Here is a 27043-nt window from a genome sequence, read left to right as displayed (position 1 = left end):
GTGACAAAATGTCCCCTGAGGTGCCTCCATGCCACACAGACCTCTAGCAGGCCTGCGGGGAAGCCCCTCATCACTCACCTCTCAATCTGGGAGAGATATTTGGTCTGAAAAATGCCGCGAGTCTTCAGCGGCTCAGAGATCTGCCCTCGGAAGAGGAACCCCTTCTTGGTGAAGTCGATCAAGATGTTGCGGACGATCTCACCCAGGTACATACCGCTGATCATCTTCTCAAACCTGAAACAGGAGCCGAGGCGGATGTCCCTGTGAAGTCTTTGGTCTCCCAGTAGCCCCGGGCATTTTCCTGCCCTTCGGGGGCATCACCAGCCTGTGCACCAGGCCCTGTGCTCCTCAGCAGAGGCAGAGAGAGGCCAGGAAGCGCTGAGAGATCCTCAACCCTCCCCAGGATCAGAAACGAAACCACCAGGGGCGCCTGGGTGGCTCAGTCAGTTGAGCGTCTGACTTCGGCTCCGGTGATGATCTCACAGTTGGTGGGTTCGAGCCCCACGTCGGGCTCTGTGCTGACAGCTCAGGGCCTGGAGCCTGCTTCGGATTCTGTGTCTCTCTGTCTCTCTCTCTCTGCCCCTCCCCCACTCATGCTGTTTCTCTCGGTCTCAAAAAAAATAAACATAAAAGCAAAATTTTTTTTTTAAAGAAACGAAACCACCAGCGTTCGCATCTAGCTGCTGGATGGTCTCCCTCCTCGCCTGCCCTCCTACCTTTGCCTGGAAGAACCCGCTCCAGCTGTCGGCTCAAAACTCTCCTCCCCGAGGCCTGTCCTCCTCCCCCCACCGGGTTCTATCTGCCTCTCTCAGGCTTCCACTTCTGTACGCCCTCCCTTCTTCACAAGGTACACGGGCACACTGCACTCATGGTCTGCAGCGAAAGCCTGGAGAGGCTGGCGCATGTGTCCTGCTCAACTTTGAGGCCCAGGGCCTAGCACAGCCCAGTGCTACGCTCTCAGTCGAGTGCTCAATAAATATCTGCAGAATAAGCAACCAACTGGTCTGAGTCTTAAAGGGACAAGAAGACAATGAAGGGAAAATTCCTACTAGATTTTTGGAAGGTTTTGAAAAAGCCCAGAGTACCAGTCAAGCCCCCAGCACAGGGATGAAGCCACACACGGGCTGGAGGGCTCAAACAGCTACCGTACTCCTGAGGGCAACCTGTTCCCGGGGCTTTTAACTCCAGCCCTCGCCATGCTCAAGAGCCTCAGAAATGACAAGGGATTTAATGTTTATTTATTGACTTTGGGGTGGGCAGAGAGAGAGGGAGAGAGAATCCCAAGTAGGCTCCGTGCTGACACGTAGTGCCCAAAGCGGGGCTCAAACTCATGAACCGTGAGATCATGACCTGAGGTGAAATCAAGAGTCAGACGCTTCACCAACTGAGCCACCCAGGTGCCCCGAAATGACAAGGGATTTAAATGCTTCCATGGCACATGCCCAGTCCCAGTGTCCCCAGACTGGGAAGAGTCCACTGGGGCCTCCAAAAGATTTCAGGTGGTTCGCAGAAAAAACATGATTGCACTATTATGATCAATTTCCATCCAGCCCTTCTCACGCCATCCAGAATGCCATCTCAGTACAGGCTGACGAGGCTTTAACCCCTTCCATCACCTGCTACTTCCCAGCTACCAAAGGGGGGGTCTTCGTTTAGACTCTTTGGTAGGAAACGGGAGCTAGACTCGAATGATGCTGACCTTCCCTAGATTCACTTTATGATTATCATCTATGATAACGCTCGTGTTCCCTTCTTTCTCTGGTTAAACTTACATTAAAAATATAAGCTGACTGAAAGAGAAACATTAAGTAAATAACAGCACAGGTGGTATTTGGAAAAAAGCAAGAATCTTGAGGTTAGCTGGAGAACAGCTCCTATTTGGGAGGTGCTGCCCCCTCCCTCCCGCCCCCCCCCCCCCCACCATTCCTTCTGTCTGCTCCTGGGGACACGGCTTGGACCAAGTCAATCCTGGTGACGGCAGAGGATGGCCTGAGTCCTGGGAGCCTGAGACAAGGAGTCATCTGTGTCTACGCAGGGAGGACAGACACTGCCATCTCAGGGACAGTCTCTGGGACCCAAGCTCCAAACAGCCACGAGGCAGTGCAGGAGGCTGGGGGAGGATGAACAGAGCCGAAGCCCCTCACCCCCACTGGCCACATCCTAATTTACCTTGACCTTTGACAACTGCAGGTCAAGTGTGTTTTACTTCCACTAAATAAAACAAAACCCTGCTGACCAAGAGGTTTCTATTAGTCTGCTGGGGAAGAAACACAGAGCAACGGGAAGGCCAGAATGTTCCAGGATGAACATGATAGCTGAGGGAAGCGGTGTGGCCGCTGCCACCTCGTCCTCTGAGCATACTCGGGCAGAGGCGGCACGACACCAGGACGTCAACCTGGGCCCACTCGTATCAAGGCGGCGGCCCGTCCTCCTGGTTCTCTGCTCTCCTTGAACCAAAAGCAAAGGTCAGGAGGGAATCTGAGGGACTAGTCTCCACGCCTCTGTCCCAGACTCCTCTCCTACTAGAAACTTCTTCCACTGTTAACAGACCGAATGCAGCCTCATGCCCTCACCGTCCCTTCTTCCTCTACCAAGCACCATTACCTTTGTTTTCCAGCATTTAGAGAATATTCATCCACCAGTCTGTCATAGAGAGTTCTGATGTCATCGAGACACCCGTTGTCCCCAAAGGCACCCCACTCCATGTTGATGCACATTCGCCCCTCGTCCCCCTCCAGCATCTCGACATTCTTCATTTCTTCCATGTAGCAGGCGTTGCTGCCGGTCCCTGCAACACACAAGGAGGGGGATGAATGGCTGTGCCACCGTGCCCGGGGAGGCGGGGAGGCGGGGAGGCTCTGGGGCCTGGGGCTCCCCAGGTATGGGATACATTTTTGAGACGAATAAAGCCACAGCTTTGCTTTCCTCAGGTTTTTCAGGAAAACCTCAAAATACAAAAGGAGAGTCAGAGAGCATCCGATTAGACGTCAACATCAAGAGCCTCGTGTGTTTACCTGCCCAGGCAAGGCCATATATACCTTAATGGAAGACGGTGTTCCAACAGGGCCCTGTGTCTTCAACGGCAAAAGTTTAGGCAATATTCAGGTTGGAGGGACATTGCCTTCTCTCTCCTCTCCACACACACAACTGTGTACACACATGCATGTATGTAAAATATTATACCGGAGGTTGTCTACTATCACCCATGGAAGTCTGCTTATCTTTACTGATCAACCATGGTCACGGGCTATGCCTGCCCAGTCCACCCTCCCGTGCGTACCAGAATGAAGCCCACAGTTGGTTCAGGGAAGGCCAGCGTCCTCAGCATGTCAGTGGCACCTTTCTAAAGGTGACACCATTTCAGTGTCACGGCCCTCTTTGAAAATCAGAGGGTTCTTCTGAGAAAAGGAACACTTCTCCAGACGCACACACTCTGCATGCACACGATCTGACCGACATACAGTTTCCAGAGGCTCTGAGCCTCTGGTCTCCACCCCTGAACTCCCCACAACAGGGCTACTGAGGCTGTGGCCCCGCAAAGACCGGGGTGACACCACAAAGGGTTTGCGGGTCTCGCCCATGAGGAATTAAGTGTAGAAACAGAGAGGAAGACTTCTAAAATTTTCACAGCAGGGGCGCCCGGGTGGCTCAGTCAGTTAAGCGTCCGACTTTAGCTCAGGTCATGATCTCGCAGTTTGTGGGTTCGAGCCCCACATCGGGCTCTGTGCTAACAGCTCAGTGCCTGGAACCTGCTCCAGATTCTGTGTCCCTCTCTCTCGCCCCACCCCTGTTCACGCTCTCTCTCTCACTCAAAATTAAGCATTTTTTAAAAATTCCTTAAAATTTTCACAGCAATTTCAAGTGCCATGACATCCAAGCCTGTGGTCATTGGCCTTGTCTCAGTGAACGGACTAGAAATTTTATTTTATTTACTTTATTTTATTTTTTAATGTTTTTATTTATTTTTCAAAGAGAGAGAGAGAGAGGCAGAGTGCGAGCGGGGGAAGGGCAGAGAGAGGGAAACACAGAATCCGAAGCAGGTTCCAGGCTCTGAGCTGTCAGCATACAGCACGACGCAGGGCTCGAACTCATGAACCCTGACATCATGACCTGAGCCAAAGTCACTGAGCCACTCGGGTACACCCCGCCCGCACTAGAAATTTTAAAACCAACCAACTCACCAAGGAATACTTCCCACAGACACTTTCATATGCACCTCTGATCACCTGGGGAGCCTGTTAAGATGCAGATTCTGATTCAGAAGGTGGGGCCTGAGACTCTGCATTTCTAACAAGCCCCGCCCACAGGCGACTCTGCTGCTGCTGCTGCTGCTGCTGCTGGCCCGAGGTCCACGCTTTCCGTCACAAGTACCACCAACCCATCCTAGGTGGGATGCAGACGGACCCTTCGACACCCTTGGGGGACACAAGGCCATTCCCACTGGCTAGATCAAAAGGGCTTTGATCGTTTTCATTCCCCTTTAAAGAAACGAGTAGAATTCGCAGATGCTTCTCCCTGGGTAACTGGATTATTCCTGGGTTTTGTTTTCTCTGTGCCCCTTCACCGCAAAGTAGGAAACAGAGAAGAGAAGCCCCAGAAATGGCAAGGGGTGCACAGAAAGCCAAAACACATAAATCATACTTCTCGCCAGCGGGTGTCGGAAGACATCGATGGATGAAGAGAGAAAAAAGCAGGTGTGAATGAATGCAGCTGGAGCCGTGGAGAACCTCCACCAGCTCGCTCTGGTGCCGGAAACGGCTAATCGGCGGCCCTGAACGGGGCAGGAAGGCCAGGCCCGGCCGGACAGTGGGAATGTGCTGTGTCACTCTGGATTTACAAGGCACACCTAAGCCCATTCGTAAGCAGAAGAGCAGGGCTGCGTGGGCAGAGAGAGGTCTGCGAAAGAAAGGAAGAAGCAACAGAGCTCCGGAGCCGGGCCCCCACAACCTTCCACCTGCAGCTCCTCCCTGGTTTTCTGAATTTCCTCTGGAGCCGAAAATGGCTTCACAAACGAAAAGGTCTTCGGGCACCAGGAAGGCAGCCTGTGGGGGCCTTATCCCAATCTCCCAGACACTTGGCACCCAGTCCGCACCACGGGGCTGCCTGCCACCCCTCCTTGTCGGGGTGGGGCCCGCATCAGTTGGCCAAGAGGCAGGGCCTTCCAGCATCCTGACGCCAGGAGCAGGCTCAAGTGGACAACTGGTCTTCTCTCTCGCAGCGCAAATCAACGTGCTTCAGGAACGATGTGCTCTCAAGCCCAGGCCCCTGACGTGTTTGGACTATAAGGAACAGCACCCTCTCTGCCGCCCACTGAAGTGGCTGGCATTGCTCACAAACAGTGGCTGCCAAAAGCAAAATGGTGCCCGAGGCTCCTCTCTGGCCCTTTCCCACAGTCCGGGGAGAAGGAGGGCTCTGCTGCCTTCCCAATGGCGGGCCTCGACCCCACAGCACCCACCTGCTGGCCCTCTGTACACGCCCGGCATTGCCCTGATGGCCAGGCCAGCCCCGGTGTTCCCACCCTATCCACCCAAGCCATGTGAGCCGTTCAGAGCCTCGTTCCCGGAGAGCTCCATTTCTGAGCTGAGTCTGGTCATAGCCTTGGGGTGAGTGTTGGGGAGCAGAAAGTCCCCTGGAGAGCTCTGTGACATTGGTCGAAACTCTGAAGGTGGCACGGAGACAACAGTGACAGATAGTGTCCCACGCAGGGACTGAGCTGCTGGCTCAAGGTCCCACAGAACAGGAAAACCCAGCCGTCCCTGCCCCAGAGACAGACTTTCTGGGACACCCACCTACGATGAGTCCAACCTCGCAGGTAGGTTCTTCATAAGCACAGGTCATCATGGTGCCCACCGTGTCATTGACCACAGCCACCACGTCCAGGTCAAATTCCTTCGGAAAGAAAAGGACACAGCTTTAGGGGAGGGACAGCGCTGCCTGATGCATCCTCCAGAATAGTTTCCTTACCAGCCTTTAAAAAGCTAATTAAATGTTGACTAAACACCAACTATTAGTGCTGTATCTGAAATCTGAGATCTAAAGAAAGTATTCTCCCCATTTCACAGATGATGCTGAGTACTGGCGAGGCAGCCTGGAGGGAACTGCCGTGTGGAGAAAAGCCAAGCGACGGTGGCCAAATAGCTCTCTCTGTCCTAGGAGTGTAGAGTGTGACAGTCTTTCAGAAGGCAAAACAGAAACACCAAATCCATTTCTCAGAATCTGTCCTTCAGATAGAACCATGCTGGTACCCAAAGGTACCGCATGACTTACACGGGCCCAAAAGAGAAACCATCTAAATACAGAATCGAAAGGGGCGACATGAAACACGGGTTCTAGCAAACACCGGCATCCTGTGCGGCCAAGGAAAAGAATGGGGTTGGTCTCTAGGTAGTGACAGGAAAAGATGCCTGTTTCCTATCAGAGGAAATACGCAGGTTGTATATACAGCAGGATTCCCATTACAAAATGTGTGTGTGGTGACATACGCACAGAAAGTAAACTGGAAGAATGCCAACATTCGGGGCTGTGAAATGGGCCCAAGTAGGCCATCAGGTTTCTCTCCAAAAGGATATAGGCTGTCTAGCATATTCTGCCAGCTGTGACCAATCCCTCTTTCAAAAAGCCATTCACGCCAGCCTTCCCCACCACCTGGTCATTTGTCTGCTCTTTTGAACTAAAGTAAGCAAGCCAGGGGGCGCCCGTGTGGCTCAGTCGGTTAAGCGTCCGACTTTAGCTCAGGTCATGATCTCGCGGTTTGTGACTCCGAGCGTCTGGCTCTGTGCTTGATGTCTCAGAGCCTGGAGCCCGCTTTTCGGATTCTGCGTCTCCCTCTCTCTCTGCCCCTCCCCCACTCGTGCTCTCTTTCTCTCTCTCTCAAAAAATAAACATTAAAAAAAAAATTTAAAGTTAGTTATTTGACTAATCCCTTCATTAACGAGTTCATCTCTAGAATTCTTCATTTTGTTTTGCCAATGTCCTCCAGCCAAAGAGCAGACGCCTACAGGCAAACAAAGCTGGGTACATCAACTGCTTGCAACACGGGCGGCACATCTCGTGGAGCATCTCAGAACGAGCTAGAAAGCATTCACGGCGGACAGGACTCAAGCCCAGGTTGGGGGCTTTAGGGAGGGTTCAGAGTGGGGCTGGCTCTGGATTGGATGCTGTCTGGAAGCAGGGCGATTCTGGGTGTGTGCGGAGTTCTGACATGGGTATAGACTCGTCTTATTCTTGTGTAATTCCGTCACAGTCGTGGAGTGAAACCTCGTGTCCAACAGGAGGGCGCCAAGGCTGACTGACCGCACCAGGCTGGGCCCAGCTGCTTTTCTCTTTTCCAAGCTGTAGGAGGATCGTGATTTCACCTTTCTTGGACTACCCTTCAACAGCACAAAACCGTTCACCTCTGCTTTACTGCTGACAGTGTGGGGAATTTCTAACCCAGGTCACACGCTTCTGCATTGTTTGAATTCTTTACGACAAGCAAGTACAATTTTTATAACCCCCAAAAAACAGTGAAGATTTTTTTTTAAACATCCTTTTAATAGTTACCTCTCTCCTTTTGATCGCATCCCTTAGTAAGGTTGCTACATCGTGCCCCACGCAGTCGGTTGCCTTAAAACCCTTCGTCCAGGTGATCAAGATTCCCTGAAACAGGAGAGGCACCAGGAGAATCCCGTGTAATTAGCCCGTCTGTGTAGGATATAAAATTTCACTCCCTCCCTCCCAAGTATCTCCTGAGTATAGCGACACTATGCTAGGACATCTGAGGCACAAAGCAGTAAAACACAGGCAGTCCTCCACAGGCCCGCCCTCTCCTAACCATCCCCACAGCGGTCTGGTTTATAATCCTCATTTCACAGATGGAGAAATTGAGGCATAGAAGGATAACGGTGCAGCCTCTGGTATAACCAACTAGTTCCCTTAAAGAACAGTTTGCCGACGACATAAACGGAGAAATGCGAATTTTCAGTGACCCTGTTACTGCCTAAAGTAAACTTCAGGTTTGAATGAAGCTATACTTCTGCTGGGTGTGTGCTCAGTACGATGAATACGGGTGACGGTGGAAGTGAGAATTCCTTAAAAAAACATCAGACCTTTAAAAGCTGCAAAGCACAAGTTTGTATGGATCTAACTGCTGAGATCTAAATGAGCTCAAGAGGAAAAAGCCCCAAGTCAGCACAGGGACTTGATTAACTGGCTTCCAGAGGCAGGTGGCCCTCCCTGGCTTCCCTCGTGTTGCCAATCGCCAATCGTAGGCCGTAAACCCTGGCCTAAGGCTCTGTGTGATCTGATGCTCCCTCTAGGGCCTCCTCCCTGGCCGTACCCGCACCTGTGACTCTAGGAGGCCCCCGTGGCTCCTCCAGCAGGACTGGCTGGGTCCTCCTCTGTGACTGCACACTCAGTTCCCTCTGCAACAGGTACCCCCCTCCCCACCCAGCCCAGTGCTAAGAGGCAGGTGGAAGGCTGGGGTTCCATTAGACTGTTGGCCCCCTGAGGATGGGAACTGTCACCTTCTGTTCTGTACCCAGCGTTTAGTAAGTACTCAGCAGGTGCTCAAGCCCTGACCCCGGACCCTGTTTCATCCCGTTTATTGAACAAACATTTATTAAGTATTTCCTCCGATAGAACTCTGTGCCAGGGCATGGGGGTCCTTGCTCAAGGAGCACCCGACACAGCAGAAAAGAAAGACGCAATCCGTAATAATTATGAGAAAAGTACTATCATCGAGGCAACATTCAAAGGAAGAGGGAACACTGAGGAGGGCGAGGCACTTTTGCCTGGAGGACCAGGAGGCTTTCACAAGAGCAGGGGCTCGCTCCACATGATAAAAGATGAGTAGAGTCTCAAGATGAACTAGAGGGCGTGACGTAAAGCCTGGGCCAACCCGCTGTGACATGTGAGCCGTTCCCAACATCGAGGGGACAGTGAGCCTGGAGAAAGCCTCAAGAGCCAGCCCACACTGGTTACAGGGTGGTCAGCGCCTCCCTGCTCCTACAGGGAAGAGACTTACCGCATCCAAGCTCGTCTGCTTGCAGGGGAATGAGAACGTGAAGCCGAGAGGCATTCTGGGGCCTTTGATCCCCATGTAGTCCAGGAAGTCGGAGATGCAGGAGACGATGTGGTCAAACAGCTTTAGAAGAAAAGAAGGGATTACCCGAGCTCTCTGGTTTCACGCTTTCAGTGCACACGTACAAGTGCACGTTTGCACACATACGCACGCACGCACACACACACCCTCCCGACACATGCAGAGCAAGTACCCCTCCGGGAACTTCGCAGTCCCCTGAACAGCATAAGCCCAGCGTTGCCGAAAGTGCCTGATGCTTCCAGGCTACCAGGCTACAACTGTAGAGCTGCACGAGCCATGTGGCAGGTTCTGGGGACCGCCAATGCCACTGGCCGGGTGACATGCGGGTGCCACTGTGGTAGAAAAGCAAAACTGTCTCACCTCTTCCCCAGTGCCCTGCATGATTTCAATGGGAATGGCGTAGATCTTGTTGTGCATTTCCACCGTTCTCTTTTTCCCACTGCGGATTTTCACCAGTAAGACACGGAAATTCGTTCCTCCAAGATCAAGGGCCAAGAAGTCACCATGCTCTATTAAGGCCAAGAACATAAAGAACATCAAAAACAGCTAAGTGCCTCTTGGCAGCCAGTAACCCAAAGACTCGAGACTTTCGGGGCGGGGGGAGGGCTATATTAAACACGGGGGGAGAAGCTGTAAATCCTCCCTCTGGCACATCGCTCAGGCTCAGGGAGGGGCGGGCACTAACTCACTGCCCACCACAACCTTGGAGCCGCGCTAGAAGGACGAGAGACCCATGGATGAACCACCTGTCACAATAAACAAACAGATTTCTCCAGGGTTACTGAAAAGCTTGGCAACGATGACGCGATTTGAGGAAAGCTCGTACAAAAACTAGCAATTTACATCGGTGTGTAGAGGGTTTGCAAAAATGTGCACAGTCATTCTCTTCCCTGGGCTTTTCCTCTGCAAAGTGACTTTGCAGCCCTTCCCATCAAAAGATGGGAGTCTATTTCTGCTCCCCTGGGCTCTGGCCCAGCCTTATGACTGGCTTTGGCCGACAGAGTGTGGCAGAGGCGAAACTGAGCCAGTCCCAGCCTCGGCCTCCAAGAGGCTTTGAAGTCGGTCCTCTCCTTCACAGCCCCTGCTGCTACCACTCGAACAAGCCCGGTGGCCTGCCGGAGGATGAGACACGTGGCCAGGTACGGCTGCGCTCCAGCTGACTGCCAACAGTCGGACGCGGGAGGGAGGCCTCTGAGCTGACCCACCAGTGACTACAGACTCATGAATGAGTCCAGCAGAGACCAGCTGAGCCCGGCCCAGGGGAGCAACAATCGGTGGTTGGTATTTTAAGCCTCTAGGTTTGAGGGTGGTTTATAAAGCAATACTATAATGCCATAACAAGGAACTTATACGTAGGACCTAATTCCTATCACAGATACTCATTATTTCCAGGACGCACCCGAGAAGCCCCTCAGAGTCTCCACAGGGCTCAGCCCCAACTCAGGACCGGCAAGGTCGCGTCAAGGGTTAGATTCTGTTCTCCAACCTGCCTGGGTGCGCAAAGCCCCAGGCCTCGGTCTGCCCCCAGCACACCGTGTCAGGACTTAGGAAGGGTGCACCGGGTACCTTTCCTTCCGCGGCTTAACCTGTGTGCGAGAGAACCCACAGCAATCTCGGTGCTGTGGGAGAGGCCCGGTTTTGTTCTTTAAAGAACACTTTCTAATTGTGAGCCGGACTGTGGTTTTCGAGATGGTGCCTGCCTGGGAGGCCAGATCCAGGGAGAGTCAACTGCCCTGAGTCACACACGGGGCAAGTCGGTGGTAAAAATGGAAAACAGAGGTTCTGAGTGAGTTTTCCAGCTCTTGCCAAAATAAACACAACCACTGGAGAGGCCAACCTCCCTCCGCCCCACTCGGTCGCTGGTAGGAGAAGCAGGAGGGGTATGCTGGTCCCCAGAAGAGGCCCTCACCGGTCCCGTCTGGAGTGCTCCGGACGAAGGAGGGCAGCATCTTGACTACGGCCTTTTCGTGCGTCTGTTTCCTCAGGCCCATGTCCATCTCGGCCCGCATTCTCTTCTTCACCTCCAGCAGCATATCCTTGGTGAGGCGGAAGTGGGCCAGGGTCTCCTCGATCTGCCGGTGCTGCTCGGCCAGGCGGTAGGCCACCGCGGTGACCATGGCGGCCCCCTTGCCGCTGCCGCTCTCCGAGAGGAGGAAGCGCACATCGGAGTCGGGCACCAAGCGCCTCAGAGTCTTGTGGAAACGTCGTGAATACCTGGGGGGGGGGGAGGGGGGGAGGGAGGAGGGCGTGCCACAACAGTTAGACTGCGCCATCTGTCAGGGACCTCTGCTTCCCCTTCCTTTCCCACACCTTAATTCCGTTTTCTAGAACTGAATTGCTCATCCCCAAGTCATACACATGCACAGTAGAAAAGCTCTGGCAAATGCAGAGGAGTAAGAAGGAAAAATGAAATAGTCACACGCAGAAACGAGGACTCTCATTATCAGCCCGGTGTTTGGGAATCAGATGCATCAGGAGACAAGGGTGAGCTCTCCAACTTCCACCTCAGGTGACCTTGGGCCTGTGACTTCACCCTGGAGTCCAGGAGGACTGACACTATCTCCAGACAGTGGTGGGGTAGGCACTGACTGACTTCGTCAACAGCTCAGACTGGTTACTGGCGCTGGGGATGGGCTCCACAATCACTCATAATCACTCTTGTTTTTTTTTTTATTTTCACCTGCCCTTTCCCTCTGCCCCCAAGGGTCTAGACATTCTCTATTGGCTAGAGGAGGACTTTAGGACAGGACTCAGTGAGACACAGAGCCTCCGCAAAATTTATGGTCGGTCGTCAGGATGGAAGGCTGCCTGCCAAGGGAAACAGGGAAACCAGAACCCCAAATATTAGCAGTGATCAATGCCAGAGGGCGGGACTAAACGTAACTTCTACTCTCTTTGTCATTTTGTGAACTATCTAACATTTCTGTGTACCAAATAGACGATACTCCTAAAACAAAACGCATTTAATCAACATTATCGTTTAAAAGGTGACCCTGGGGGCGCCTGGGTGGCTCAGTCGGTTAAGCGTCTGACTTCAGCTCAGGTCATGATCTCACGGTCGTGAGTTCGAGCCTCGCGTCGGGCTCTGTGCTGACCGCTCAGAGCCTGGAGCCTGTTTCGGATTCTGTGTCTCCCTCGTTCTCTCTGACTCTCCCCCGTTCATGCTCTGTCTCTCTCTGTCTCAAAAATAAATAAACGTTAAAAAAAAAAAAAAAATTAAAAGGTGACCCTGTCAGTGACGAGTTCTGGGGGTGGCTGGTGGGGCTGGTCGTCCAATAGTGGGAATGTACTTAACACTTCTGAACTGTACGCTCAAAAGCGGTTAAGACAGTAAATTCTAGATTGTGTATTTTCCCACGATTAAAAACAAATTTTTTTTAATGTGATGTTACAAATCCCTAAGCTTTCTTGTCCATACATTTGCCGAGAAACCACCCGCCCACCCCCAAAAATGATAGCTAGCTCCATTATCGAAAATTTTACAAATACTTTAAAAATACGAAGGAATAAAATTACGAACCTAACGGACAATAGCATCTGACTGGCTCAAACCCTGCCCCCTCGTGACAATGATTTCCATTTAAGTCAACGTTTATTATTCAACGCCCGCTAGAACTGGAGTGAGGGCGTCACAAGGCCACTCTATGTACACTTCGTATATATGGTGGCAAAGTACCTGAGGTCCTGCGCGAAACTCACGTCAAAGGGAGCTGTTGTTAAAAGCTAGTCTATAATTATAGACGCAGAATTTCACCTTTAGCCTTTAAAAAATGTGCAAGCCGTGTTCTTGGTACCACAAAAGGCTTCTGCAGCTAAGGCGCTCACTACACCAGGAGGCAGCATGGTGACTGCCCCTCATCGTCAACAGGGGCCATTTACAACTTCTAGCTCCCTCCGGCTCTCCTCTCTCAGATGCAAAATGTCAACAAGGTGCCGGTTTAAAAAAGGCATGTCTGAGGGGTTGGGGGGGGCCTTTCACAGGAGCCTCTAAAACAAGAATGTGGGCATTGCACCCTTGACCCGAGCTACAGTGAGGGTGAAGGTTGTTGACGAAATACGAGTAAGCAAGAGGATTTAAGATACAGACATGTTCCACCCAGCGCTCCTGGCAGCTACGGAAATCCCCAAAAAGACTTATGAAATGAGACTTGACAGTCCAGAAGCAACACCAGGAGAACGGGCTGAGGGCCAGATACTTCTCAAGGGGGCAATTCTGACCTTTCTGCCCAGAACTAGATACACTCTTGTATGCCAAAAACCTTCACTGGGTGCAAAAGTCTGACCTTTGGAGGAGGTCCTTAGCCCAGATGGGCACTGAGCACCAATGACAGCAAAGGGCAGACTCACTGTGGGTGCGTCTTGTAAAGAGACCCGTCGACACCAACCGTGGTCCGCAGCCTGGGTGTGCCCTTGTTATCTCGAAGGCGGTTCAAGATGGCGCCCAGCGTTGCAGCCACCAGGTTGGCAGAGCGAAATGAGACAATGGTACACACGTGCTGGACTGAAATACAGTCGTCATCAGATGGCTCCACTCCCAGGCGGGTCAGGATTTCTTTGGCATTGTGGAGGCCTTCCTTATTCCTGTGAGGTCAGAAGCCAATTAACCGTGGGTCAAGGACCACATCAGGCAGTGCAAAGCACTGAGGTTCGAAAGTGCTGGAAAGGTGAGGGCCGCCTGGGGGGCTCAGTCAGTTAAGCGTCTGACGTTGGCTCAGGTCACGATCTCACAGCTCGTGAGTCTGGGCCCCGCTCTGTCAGCACAGAGCCAGGAGCCTGCTTTGGATTCTGTGTCTTCCTCTCTCTCTGCCCCTCCCCCACTCGTGCCCACTCTCTCTCTCTGCAGATTCTGTGTCTCCCTCTCTCTCTGTACCCACCCCACCTGGTGCGTGTGCCCGCTCTCTCTCTCTCTCTCTCTCTCTCTCAAAAATAAGCATTAAAAAAAATGTAAAGAAAAAAAAAGTTGTATGGTATGGAATTAAGACATCAAATGCCTGAGAACAGGACGAGGAGTCTACTCTGTAAGAAATACCAGGTAATAGGAGAAAAAATAGTAGTAGGCTGGGTTATGACACGCCGGGCACACGGAGAGAGGTGGAGAGGCGAGACATAGCTGCCCACCCCGGAGCTCAGTGCTTAGGAGACCCAGGGAGACCGCTGGCGCTTGGGGTCTGCGAGTTGCCCTGGGAGGCTTACACGCCCTTGAGGTTTTCCAGTCAAGTTTTAATTTTCTACGTACACGTTTTGTTATCTTTTGTTAGATTCATTCTGAGGTACTTTATAATTTTTTTACTATTACAGACGGCATGGTGTAGATGGCCTAAATTCACGTGTATATATCTTTTGTTCACTTGAACGTACCATAGTAACGTAAGATGTTAATATGGGGGAAACTCAGGCAGCGATATGGGGGAACACTCTGCACCGTCTTTGCAATATTTCTGTAAGTCTAAAAATATTCTAAAATAAAAGGATTATTTAACATTTTAATTATTGCCAATATATAGAAATATAATTGACTTTGGCATCTCCTCTCCAGACGATTCCCTTACCCCTCATTATTCTATTCACTCCTCTAGATATTTTTGGTGTTCCATACACACAATTAACATCTGCAAATAATGATACTTTTACTTCCTTTTTTTATTCTTAAGCCTTTAATTTTTCTCTTTTATTCTTAAGCCTTTAATTTTTCTCTTTTTTTTTTTTTTCTTTTTCAACACTGGCTACGACTCCAGACAATGCTAAATAAAAATGGGGGATCCTCTCTTACTCCCGATTTTAAAGAGAATGCTTTGAACGTCTGTCTGCCCTGGTAGGATGCTTAGGTTTCGTTCAGACAGCCTTTATTACAATACACACGCTTTCCTGAGCTAGTTCAAGTGGGCTTTTGTTTCGTGGTAACCAGTGGGCCAACACCAGAAGCAGGCCAAAAGGAAGGCATTTCCTGACTCTGTCGATGACTTTGAGGGCATGCCATGAGCCTCCTGCCCCCTCCCTTCTCAGTAGCCAGCCCGGAGGCTGGAGGAGAGAGGTGGCTGGGAACTCAGTATCATGGCGCTCCGCTGACACCAGCTCTCCCCTGGTAGTTCCCAAAGGAGAGCGATCCTCAGGTAAATGCCCATACATGGATGTGACAGAGGAGTACGTCCACATTAACCCCGTCCCATCTCCTCAGCCTCCTTCTCTACCTGCAGACAGCTCATAGGCATCTCCTCCCAGGAGCCAGAGCTAGGAAGCCACTGGTTCGATCGGAGTCTCCAGGACCACCACAGGGTGGTGGCAATGACAGCTTCATACAGAGATGAAAGGACTTCTCCAGCACCAAGCTAGCCCTATCTTTCAGCAGGTGGCCTCACCTGGCTACATGTCTCCAAACCAGGAACAGAGCCTGGTGGCACACGGAGGCCGGCCACAAGAAAGGAGTCCTTCAGACTTGGAGGTGCCCAACCACATCAAACGGCTGTGGGATCAAGTTTACCCTCTTCCCTCTCAGGGTGAAGGCCCGCAAGTAACAGTCAAGGCAGAGAAATCCGGGTTTCTCAAGTTGAGGCCGAAAGGTAGCAGTCAGGTCTCTGGCTGGACTCCTTCCTCCCATGTCGATCTGCCCTGTCTCAGCTGTTAATCGATGTTTCCCAAACTTGTGCCAGGGAACACGTCTGGCGGTTAACAGGTGAGAGAATTGGGGGGAGTAGTGGGAGGGCATTTCAGGCATAAAAGAAGTTTGGGAAATTATCAGTTAACCAAAGTGAACTGGGCTCTCTTTACCATGCTAATGATTACTATAAATCTCTAAATGGAAGATTTAGTAATTCCTGATTCTTCACGGAATACCTTATCTTGAGATCCCCAGGGTTCCCTAGAACACAGTCTACAGAAGGTCCTACTATGTGCAGGGAGGCTTCCAAGCCCAGGCCCCGGGCTCAGTGAGCATCTCGTTCACCACTGGAGTCATCTACTCCCTGGGCTCTAATCTCCCCTGTGTGTGCAGGTGGGGATGGGGAGGGGCTGGAGGGAAGGAAAAGAGAAAGCCTTGAGGGGCGGCACCTACTTTTCAATGGCTGACACATCACTGGTCTTGAACTTCCCCCTGGTGAGCAGCTCCGGGGTGATCCGTCCTTCAAATAAGAGGCCCTCCTTGGCCATCTTGACCAGGATCAGTCGAACCAGCTCCCCCAAGTACATGCCACTGACCATCTTCTCAAACCTGCAGGAGAAAAGTGTATGGCACCTGTCAGGTCCTTCCTACGTGGGTACCCCAGGGGCAGCTCGTGAGGAATAGGACAGACAGAGGGGAGGGAGAGGGAGCCACCGCCTCGGGCTTCTGAGCTCATGGTCCCGCCGGCAGGCAAAACCACACACAACCGTGTGACTAAATGGTGACGGGACAGCAGTGGGGGAGGGGTGACTCCTCTAGACCCCACACCTATCCCTAGGTGGACAGAGGAGGTAAGCAGGGACAGGCAGGGAAGGCTGCCTGGAGGTGAGACTGGGGGTGATGAGGAGGCCCCCAGACAGAAATGAGAATATGATCATTTCTTATAAAACTCTATGCTCTGCCTTTTATTTTTTATTTTTATTTATTTATTTTTCGTTTTTAAAGTACGCTCCACGCCCAGCACAGAACCCAACATGGGGCTCAAAACCACGACTCTGAGATCAAGACCCGAGCTGAGATCAAGAGTCAGACACTTAACCGACGGAGCCACCCAGGCGCCCCTTTGCTATACTTTTTATTTTTATTTTTTATTTAAAAAATTTGTTTAATGTTTATTTATTTTTGACACAGAGAGAGAGAGACACAGTGTCAGCAGGGGAGGGGCCGAGAGAGAGGGAGACACAGAATCCAACGCAGGCTCCAGGCTCTGAGCTGTCAGCACAGATCCTGACGCGGGGCTCAAACTCATGAACCGTGAGATCATGACCTGAGCCGAGGTCGGACGCTCAACCGACGGAGCCACCCACGTGCCCCTTTGCTATTTTTTTTAAAGCGTTTTCGTCTCCATCACTCCACTAGGGAGGCTCCAAGCCTTGAGAAAAGGAGGTGGCTGGGGAACATTCTCTCCATTTCCCAGCTCAGTCAGAACAGGTAAAATGCCTTCTCTGAGGGAAGGCTGAGTAGACGATGGGGCTGAAACACAGCCATTTCCCATGGGACTCCTGTCACCGGCCACCTCCCTGGCATCCATGTTCTCCTTCTCTAGCCAAAAGGAGCAAAAATTTGCTTTGGGGTGCCCATTCCTCTCCCACTGACCTCACCCTAAATGCCAGGGGAGGGCTCTGAGTAGCTTAAAGCCAATCAGCTCATCCCGCTGCTCGGGCGGCGCACAGCCACGGGCCAGTCACAGAGCGAATCGCCTCTCTTGTGTCCCTGGGAGGGGTGGCACGAGGTGTGGGCCCTGTAACTGCAGCGGCCACCTTGAGCCCAACGCTGCAGAGGAGAGGCTACCACGGACCAGGGCTCCGTGCCACACCTGAGCCAGACTCAGGCCCCGAATGCTGGCTGGGCAGGGCCCAGGAGGAAGCCCTGAGCCGGACAGATCAGAGAGGCAGGTCCACATCCAGGTGGCCTGCCTCTCCTCCGAGGGAGGCCAGCTGGCACACCCAGAGCTGGCTGTGACACAGCAAAACAATCTGTTCCGTTCAGAGCCAGGCCCGGGAGCCAGGGATGTTGCTGGGACCTGAGCGCCTGGCCCTCCCTCGCCCCGACGCGGGCGCAGAGAAACACCGCTCTCATTGTTCCTGCTCCTGACAGGACCAGACAGGACCGCCCCAGCCACAGCTGTGTCGAGGATCCCTGGCAGGACTCAGGCCTTTCTGAGGCCCGGCTGCCCAGCTGCCGCCCCAGGTACCTGTGGGAACGGCCTCTGCACAGCCCCGAGCCGGAATCTCGAAGCAGGCAGGAGCCAGACTGCCCGGGGCTCAATCCCGGCTCGGCCGCTTCCTGTGCTACTTACTTCTTGATCCCCTCACCCAGAATATGGGGATAACGGCAGGGCCTACCGCTAAGGCCGCTGGGCAGAGGATAGGAGGTAATATGGGCAAAGTGCTAGAATGTCTGCCCTTGCTATGCATCCCACTTTACTAAGCACTTCCCATGTAGTAACTTATTTGATCCTCACTAAAACCCTATGAGGTAGACAATATCACTATCCCCACCTTACAGATGAGGAAGCTGAGGCATAGAGAGGTTATAAAACGTGCCCATGGTCACCGTCCCAGTTAAGCACTAGAGGCTATGCTCTAACCGCTGTGCTGTTCTGCCTCTCTCATGGGCGATGTCATTTAATGTCAGCTATTACTGTCATGCCAGCAGCCCCACCCAGCCCCACCCCCAACCCTGTCTCTCTGTCTACCTTCATCAGCTCACTCCTTCCTGAGGCAGCCTGCCCCCACTGGGCAGCGTGACAACAGAAAAGGTTCCTGCCCTTAGGATGAGCCAAAATCAGCCTCCTGGCACCTTCTGCCCCTTGCTTTTCACTTCGCCCTCTGGAGACACAACGATCTCCCTTTTCTACACGACGTCTCTTCCATACATGGACCCCATCATCCCCTTTTCCTAGAACCCCTGTCAGAGCAGCAAAACCAGGAAAAAGCACCTCTGATGAGCCTCGCTCAGCTCAAGCCAAAGGCTCACGGACACAGCAGGGCTCCTCAACCAACATGCTCAACATGCTCTGCTCAAGTGAAGCCAAGTAACCAGGCAAGCCGTGATTCACCTCCTAGCACTCAGTGCCCACAAACACCATGGAGCCACAGCCTTCCCGCCGGCCGGTGGGCACAGGCAGGGCCGACACCCACGTGGCCTGGGGACAGGCTGGCAAGGGCGGGCTGGGGGTCATGTTCACACAAGGGGAGCAAGGACTCGCATGCCAATCGGGAGCTCCCCTGGCAGCCGGGGTCCGCTCCAATGGGCCGCCCGGGACCAGAGAAGTGGGAGAGGTCCGAGGCCACGCTAAGCAGGATTAGAGCTTTGGAGAGGTTCCGTGGAGCAGGCAGAGCAACCATAAGAAAAGGTGTCTGGGGACTGACTTCACTAGCGTTCAGGTCAAAGAATTCTGCAGGTCAAACCATCCTGCTGTCATGGTCACTGCTGCTGCTGTCTTGGGGGACATGTGGCTCCTTGCATGTTGAAGGATGTGATAAGGAATCACATAGGGCAACGGGATTTAAAATTCCAGACACGACACGGAAAAAGAAGATTAAGGAGTCCAAGAAGACAGGAGGGGACGAGACGGAGAATTAAAAATCACAGAGGGTGGGACCCAAATCTGTAGAAGGAGACAGGCATGTGACCAGAACAGGCCTAGTGTGGAAGGGTGGTAGGGAGGAAGCTGAATATCCGATCCCTTCTAGAGAGACACCTCCTAACTCTGGGGTAAGGCTAGGGTTGCTGGGTACTCAGGGCTGTCCCCTGCTATCCTGAAAGTAGTTATCACCAGTGCAGGCAGGAGCCACAGAGCCACCGTGACGATACCCTTCCTGGCCAAATGTATACAGTTGGTACTCAGTAAACGCAAACTTCAGTCAAAATGAATGAGTGCGTGTGTAGTGGTCTGGAGTCCGTCTGGGTACCGAGGGCCTTTGCACAAATCCCACACACTTAACATTTTCAACCCTGGTTAAAAAATGGAATCACCAGGAGAGCTCTCAGGCTCTTAAGGACAGGTCCCGACCCGGGCCAACTGGGTCAGAATTGGGAGGAAGGCGGGTAGGGTGAGGGGATGCCGGGGCTACAATATGTTTTTTAAAGGCCTTTATGGGGGTGCCTAGTCAAGCGTCTGACTCCTGACTTGGGCTCAGGTCATGATCTCGTGGTTCATGAATTCAAGTCCAGTATAAGGCTCTGAGCTGGTGGCAGGGAACCGGCTTGGAATTCTCTCTCTCTCTCTCTCTCTCTCTCTCTCTCTCTCTCTGCTTCTTCCCTGTGCACATGCATGCTCTCTCTCTCCTCCAAAATAAATAAGCTTAAAATAATAATAATAATAATGATATTAATAATAATAATAATAATAAATAAAAGGCGTTTGTGTAAAGGCGATGAGCAATCAGCGATGAAAAACCACTCCTCCAGACCACCACTGATGATGTTGGTCCATAAATGGTAAGAGATGAGTCTCAGATATTCTAGAAGGTCACTCTAAAAACTCAAACTTTCAAATAGGGCAGAAAACCCTAAACCTAAGCCACATCAAACCTCAAGAGAGTCTTGGGCCAGCCTGTCCTATCACACCGCCTTAATTTCCCCACCAGTCAAATGGAGCAGACACCTCTCCCTGACAAGAACCAAATTCTGGCATTTGCACAGAATACGGAAGGCTCCAAAACTTAGGCAAGGCACCTAGGAAAGAGCAAAAATTTGCTTTGGCAAAAAACTCTCTGGCCAATAGCCTATTTCCAGGAATATGTGATGTAACTCAAGAATCCATCACCTCTTTAGCATTGTTCTTAACAAGACCCGACCTACGCTGACCAGTAAACAGGGAGACACACTGGAGAAGACGGACTTGACCCCACCCTTCACTATTGCACCCAACCACCTGTTTATTCACCACCCATCTCCTCCCCATCTGGCTACCTCCCCATATACCATCCATCCATCCATCCATCCATCCATCATCCATCCATTCTCCATTTCCCCATCCACCCCCATCCATCCTTCCACCCATTCTCTATTTCCCCATTCACCCCATCCATCCATCCATTCATCTATCTATCTATCCATCCATCCACCTTTCCATCCTCACTCCTCCTCCTTAATCCACCATCCATCCATCCATCCATCCATCCATCCATCCATCCATCTCTATCTATGCATCTACCCAACCACCATTCCAAAAATGTTTATCGCAAGGCAACTGTGAGCCCAGTTCACAGTTCAGCCTGGGGATACAGTTCAGCCCCTTAGAAAATTCAGAAATACTTCAAAATAGACGGCAGAGAAATCCAGGCTTCCACCCAAGCCACGTGGGATCCCTGTGCTGAGGCTGAGGGTACGGACCAGACATGGGCCTGGGTCACATCTGCTCAGTTATCACAGGTAACTGCCCTGCTCCCTGAGAAGGGCGACTTCTGATTAAATGATTGATAGTAACAACAGGTACGGGTACATAATCTCTGATCTGAAACCCCTGGGGTCACATATGCTTGGGAATGTGGAACCGTGAGAATTTTAGAGATGCACTGTGATACACAGGCACATATTACAGAATATCCCCAGAGGTACCTGAGATAATGATGTGATCAAGCACATCCACAGATCTCCAGTGAACTGTAAAGCAGGCACAGTAAACAGCTTCATGTCACATGGGGTCAGGTTTTAGTGCCGCAAGTTAGGTAAATGGACTGGGGGGAAAAAAAAAACCTTTGGCTGCCAGAGCTCTGGAACAGGCTTCCTTTATCACCAAGCTGGTACCCCAGTCTCTGGATGCAGAGTTGATGTTCAACTCTGGATCTAAGAACCTGGCATTCTCTTTCTGAGAAACCTAGTTTATTCCCCACCACAATTACCAGTGGAGGGGGGCCGCCCACTTATGGGATTCCATTAATTCGGGTGGAATTGGGTGGAAAGCCCAATCATCCAGCCTAGGCTATGGGGATTTTTGGGTGATGGGTTTCAAAATGACAAAAGAACTCCCACTTCTCTCTGGCACAAGTTAAGGACTGCTAAGGGGTGCCTGGGTGGCTCGGTCAGTTAAGTGTCCGACCCTTGATTTTAGCTCAGGTCATGATCTCATGGTTTGCGAGTTCAAGCCCCACATCGGACTCTGTGCTGACAGCATGGTGTCTGCTTGAGATTCTGTCTCTCTCCCTCTCTCTCTGCCTTTTCCTTGATCGCATGCTCTCTCTCTGTCAAAATAAATAATTTTTTTAAAAATTATTAAAAGAAAAAAAGATAAGGACCGCTAAGCCAACAGGGTTGAACACCTGTCAGCGCACTGATAACATCCGATCCCAGGATAAGGCTGCTGAGGGGTTGATCAGAGTGCTGCTAGCACAGGGGCATCGCAGAAAAACAGGGGCATATGCACTTCAGGAAGTAAGTAGCTCCTATCCAGAAATGCCCACACTAATGTCTGTCCTGAATAATGTCACTCATACCTCGGCAGCTCTCCAAGGCCAAAAATAACTTACCCAGTAAGTCTGATGCTCTTTATCAACTCTGACCCATCCGCCTATCCATGACACGGAAGAAGTTTCTCCCTTCTCCCGTCTCCCTAAGGTCTATATGACTCAAATGGTTTGCGCTCACTCCTCTGCATAACCAACATTTACATGTGGGACATACCTCCCCAACTAGCTCTTAAGTACTGGACTTAAGTAGGAAGGTCCTGCTCTGTCCTCGGAGCCTAGCACAGAGCTCTCAAGAAGTAGCATCGAATGAGTGGACACTCACTCTCTCTGCTCAGCTGATGCCCTGCTTACCTCATGGCCCCGCTCGCTCTGAGTGGCAATGCTAGTTTTCTACAGTGCTTCTGAACCTTAGCTTTCTGCGAGTGCTTCTGTATTTCTAATTTCCAAGATTTTTTATGAGGACGCAATTAGAGTGTAATTAGACAAAGAGACAATCATTCAAAACGTGCTTTTAAAGCGGCAGTCGCCACAGCTGCACATCTATCCACAGAAGGAGTGACAGGTCCCGCAAATTTGCTGGGCGTCTCCCTTTGTGACTACCTGCATTCTGCCCCTATCATCTCACAACCCACGCCTTTCGTTAAGTGTCCCCTAAGTCATGTGCACGAGTCATCAGAAAAGGTGGGACTCACAGCTGCTTCCCGGGGTTGAGAGAGCCACGGTCTATCTCCCGGTCGAACTCGGTGCGGATGTCTTCGAGGGACCCGTCGTCCCCAAAGGCCCCCCACTCCGTGTTGATGCACATCCTGCCCTCATCGCCTTCCACCAGGTCAATGTGCCTCAGTTCCTCCATGTAGCACGCGTTGGTGCCAGTGCCTGGGAGAGAGAGACACGATCAGAAGGTGTGACCACCACAAAATCAGGAGACGAGGCTGTGCCCTCCGGACACACCAGCCGAAGGGACGGATGAGGAGGAGGTGACGTTACCAATGATGAGGCCGACTTCGCACTGCTGGTCGTCGTAGCCACAGGTCATCATGGTCCCCACTGTGTCGTTCACCACAGCCACAATGTTGGCATCGTAGTCCTGGGGACACATGAGGGGGTGTCACCGTCCACTCTCGCATGGGAGCGGAGGTCACCAACCTTCAAGAGAGCGTGGCAAGAGAGCTCCCATTTCCACCCCTGCTCCTGGGAGCGGCGCTGCTCTCATTGCTGCCGGCACTCGAGTCGGCTGGATCAGAGCGCGGTAATTACATTAGGGAAACTGCACAGTCATCTTAATTACCTGGCTTAAGAGTCTTTCCAGAGCGGATCTTGCGCACAGAGCCACAGCCCTCTACAAAGCACCGCACCACATCAGTGCGCTGACTGCCCTCGTTCCGTGCGCACCGGCGGCACCTGATCGCGTCAGCTCCCCGCACGGCCCAGCGCTCCCCCCGCCCAAGGGCCTGGCTCCTTCGGGCGGCACTTCGGAGACCCCTGCTTTGAGCCACCCCAACCTTCGGGGCCGCGGACCCCCACTGTTCATCTGCCTGGGTCTTCGAGACACCTACGTAATGCCTCAGGCCGGGCGCTCCTGCCCTGCGGAAGGGCCTGGTCTGTTTTAGATCACAGACTTCTCCCCACACTCCCCCACCTCCAGGCGGCCCCGAAAGTTACCCCGCGCTTTTTGATGGCTTTGTTAAGCAGCTTCACCACATCCATTCCCTCCACTCCGCTCGCTTTAAATTTCTTTGTCCAGGTGATCAGGATGGCCTGCAAAGGAGAGCAGATGGGGGTTGGACGAGGGCCGGGAGGCCTCCAGAACCCCCAGGTCCCCGGGGAGGCTGCTCAAGACAAGTGACAAAGCAGAGGCCCAGAGAGGACAAGCGGTTCAGCCAGACTCCATTTAAAAAGAGAACAAGAGAAATCCCGTCATTGCCTGATCACCCCTCCCCACCTGCAAGCCAGGTCCCGGCTTCCACAGCCCCAGGGAAAGAGAGACAGAGCCAAGTTGGGCAGGAAAACAAAATGCCAAGATAATCCTTGGCTACTGAACTTCTAAAGCCAGGTCCTAGAGATTGCAAGGGAATAGCGACTAAATTCGATGTATGCCTCGTCCCCGACTTGGGACTTTAACCCCCATTTGGGAGCAGCAATACAATACGATCCATTTGTGCTTGTGGATTAATGGAGAGACACCAAAAAGGAGAGACAGCCAGCGGTCATTCACTTGGGAACGGGGAAGGGTCAGAATTTTACTTTTTACTTTGTACCTTTATATTATTTCAATAGCTTTACGTATTGCTCTCATATTCTTTTTAATCCAAGATACTGAACAAAAGAATACTTGTTATACTTGAGTGTTGTTCTCTGAAAGGAGAAAGCTGCCATACACGCGGCAGGGCTGGGAAGACTTGTTACTGCTCAGGTCCCGTGGGCCCCTGGGGGCTGGGATGGGAGTTTGCCTATACACAGGCTGCCCCGGCTCACGGCGAAAGCCACGTGGCCTGTAAGGCGCACAGGAGGGTGCGTGTTTGGGAGAGTTTGTGGTTCTTTGCTCGGCAGCGGCCTGTTGCTAAGCCAGGCATTCCAAAAATCCCTGGACACTGCTTTCTTCCCCTCAATCCCAACCCCCAAGAGGCCTCCGAGAATGTTGCGGAAGGAATGCGGGGCTGGAAATCAGCAGGCGAGTCCTATTCTCACACCTCTGCCCGTTTCCTTGTGGGCAGCTCCCCGAATTCCTCTGAAAGTCACTTTGCTCACCTGTGGGACAAGGCAGCTGGTCTAGATCTGGACAATCTTGAAGATTCCAGGCATCCCTGAGGAGTGGGCACAGGCCCCCTGGATGGCTATTTAGTCTGCGGTCCACCGGCTTCTTGGCAGGCAGCATGGCCCGGCCTAGGAAGCCCTCCCCGGATGGGGGTCAAGGCCTGTGGGTGGGGGCCCTGCCTCTAGCTCCTCTGCCTGCAAAGCCCCTCTACCAGGCTATCTGCCCTGCTCTGGGGGGCTCTCCTGCTCTGAGGACATTCTCTCCCCCTTCTGCCATGCCTTCTTCCCGGCAAGATTGCACCTTCTGGGGGGCAGGCCCCATCTGCTCCCCGTTCTCTCCCAGGGCCTAGCCCCGCATGGGGATAGCACTTGGTCAATAGCCACCGGTGAACAAAGGAGCAAGCAAATGAGTCGCTTCATTCTCAAGCCGTCCCCCACCTCTCATGGTGGGAGGGGATGTCAACACTGTCTCTACCCGGGGGTGTGACTGTCAAGTCTCCACTCTCAGAAGCAAAGGGAAACTTAGTACCAACAACAGGCTTTGAGAAAGGTTTGGGAAGACACCCTAGAAGTGAAAGTGACATGAACACCTTGGAGGTGTCACAGGGCCAGATACCAGAGTCTAGAGTGGCCACCGCGGTCCTTTTGGAGACAGGAGGACAGCAGTGTTTCGAGGTCTTTAACTGGGGGGAGGGGGAGGGGGAGCAGGGACTAGGTGAGGGGGTGCCAGGGATTCTGGTCCTAGATCTGCCATTAATAAGACCTGTGACCTTGGGAGGCTTCCTTTCCCATCTGAGGAAGGAGGGGCTTGGTCTACTGAGCTCTCAAGCCCCTTCTTGCTCTAACGTGACATAATTACACAAATCAGACAGACGGAAGGGCTCCAGGAGCATGACGCGGTGCCCAGGACAGGGCACTGACCCTACGGATAAAGAGGCACAGGGGAGCTGCCCAGGAGTGCGGAGGGCACCACAATGTTACCATCCTGCACAGGCTCTGGAGCCACACTAGTCGCTCCCCACAGCTAGCTCTGCCCACAGCTAGTCTGGGCTCTGCTCCCTCCTGGCCGGGTGGTCTTGGGCAGGTTCCTAATCCCTCCACGCCTCAGTTTCCTCCATCTGTAAACCGGGAACCGTAAGCACTTCACTCACGGGGTGTCTGAAGATCACGTGTGTTAACTGTGACGTGCGCATCAGGACGGAGCCTGGTACCCGATGGCCCCTCCGGAATGTCAGCTATCGGGGTCCCTGTTATAGGACTCTGTTCACAGGTTGCCTGTGTGTGTGTTTTGTCTCTCCGTGAAGAAAAGGCACAAGGTCGCATCTACTTATTTTGTATCCCGGCAGTATGCTGAGGTACAATGGGGCCACGGAGTTATGCCGGAGTCCTTCCTTACTAAACAGGTAAATGAATGAATGAATGAATGAATGGACAGCAAGGGGGTGCAACGATCCACCTGGAGGTCAGAAGGGGAACCAACAGAGTTTCTGGGCCCGAGGCGTGGGATCCTGACCAGATTCCCTGGAACCAGGATGGCCTCCAGGTAAACACCACGCGGTACATCTCTGACAGAAGGCTCGGCAGCCTCTCTCACTGTCACCAAACCTACCTTCCCTTCCTTCACTTGCTTGAGCTTCACAAATGTCTCTACTTACCTAATGGCCACAAACGCCATGATTTGTCTCTAGAAGTATGTAAATCACTTAAGTAATTGACAGATAAACACAAGATGGTGACCTCACATTAACTCCTACAAATGTTTCTATTTAAGAAAAATACGAGACATGCAGGCCATCCCGTGAGCAAAAGGGAAAAAGAATCGGGCCAAAGGGCTCATCAGCTTTCCCTCTTTAGGGCCTCTATGGGGCCCGCCAGTCCCAGCACGTCCTTACCTCGTCTATTTTGGACTGCCGACAAGGGAAGGAAAACGTGAATCCCACAGGTAATTTCTTGTCCTTGATTTTTTTTTTCTCCATGAAGTCTCCCAGGCACTCGGCGACGTGATCGAAAAGCTAAAGAGAGCGCAAGAGCAGTCAGGACGGGGACAGGGGACAGGGGACCGGGCATTTCAGGGAAAGAGGTAAACAATTCCCTCTGCAAGAGGGAAAAGAGCGCCCCTCTGGGAAAGCCGCCCTG

At 52.3% G+C, this 27043-nt stretch overlaps 1 protein-coding gene across 2 annotated transcripts in view; it reads right to left on the bottom strand.

Annotated features, from left to right (window-relative positions):
• Window positions 1-27043, bottom strand: part of HK1 (hexokinase 1) — an 88927-nt gene that overhangs the window by 6952 nt on the left and 54932 nt on the right. For both annotated transcript variants that reach the window (XM_007095743.2, XM_042959773.1), the window contains 13 exons: window positions 26800-26919; window positions 23816-23911; window positions 23141-23240; window positions 22846-23029; window positions 16131-16286; window positions 13430-13663; window positions 10992-11296; window positions 9443-9591; window positions 9005-9124; window positions 7543-7638; window positions 5790-5889; window positions 2605-2788; window positions 79-234 (listed from right to left, as the gene is read on the bottom strand). In XM_007095743.2, the coding sequence (XP_007095805.1) occupies window positions 79-234; window positions 2605-2788; window positions 5790-5889; window positions 7543-7638; window positions 9005-9124; window positions 9443-9591; window positions 10992-11296; window positions 13430-13663; window positions 16131-16286; window positions 22846-23029; window positions 23141-23240; window positions 23816-23911; window positions 26800-26919 (2000 nt within the window). The remainder of the gene's footprint in view (window positions 1-78; window positions 235-2604; window positions 2789-5789; window positions 5890-7542; window positions 7639-9004; window positions 9125-9442; window positions 9592-10991; window positions 11297-13429; window positions 13664-16130; window positions 16287-22845; window positions 23030-23140; window positions 23241-23815; window positions 23912-26799; window positions 26920-27043) is intronic.

Source organism: Panthera tigris, chromosome D2 (genome assembly GCF_018350195.1).
Source record: "Panthera tigris isolate Pti1 chromosome D2, P.tigris_Pti1_mat1.1, whole genome shotgun sequence".
Classification (NCBI taxonomy): Eukaryota; Metazoa; Chordata; class Mammalia; order Carnivora; family Felidae; genus Panthera; species Panthera tigris.
The sequence above is the reverse complement of the archived record's forward strand: the minus strand, read 5'-3'. Positions and strand labels throughout refer to the sequence as shown.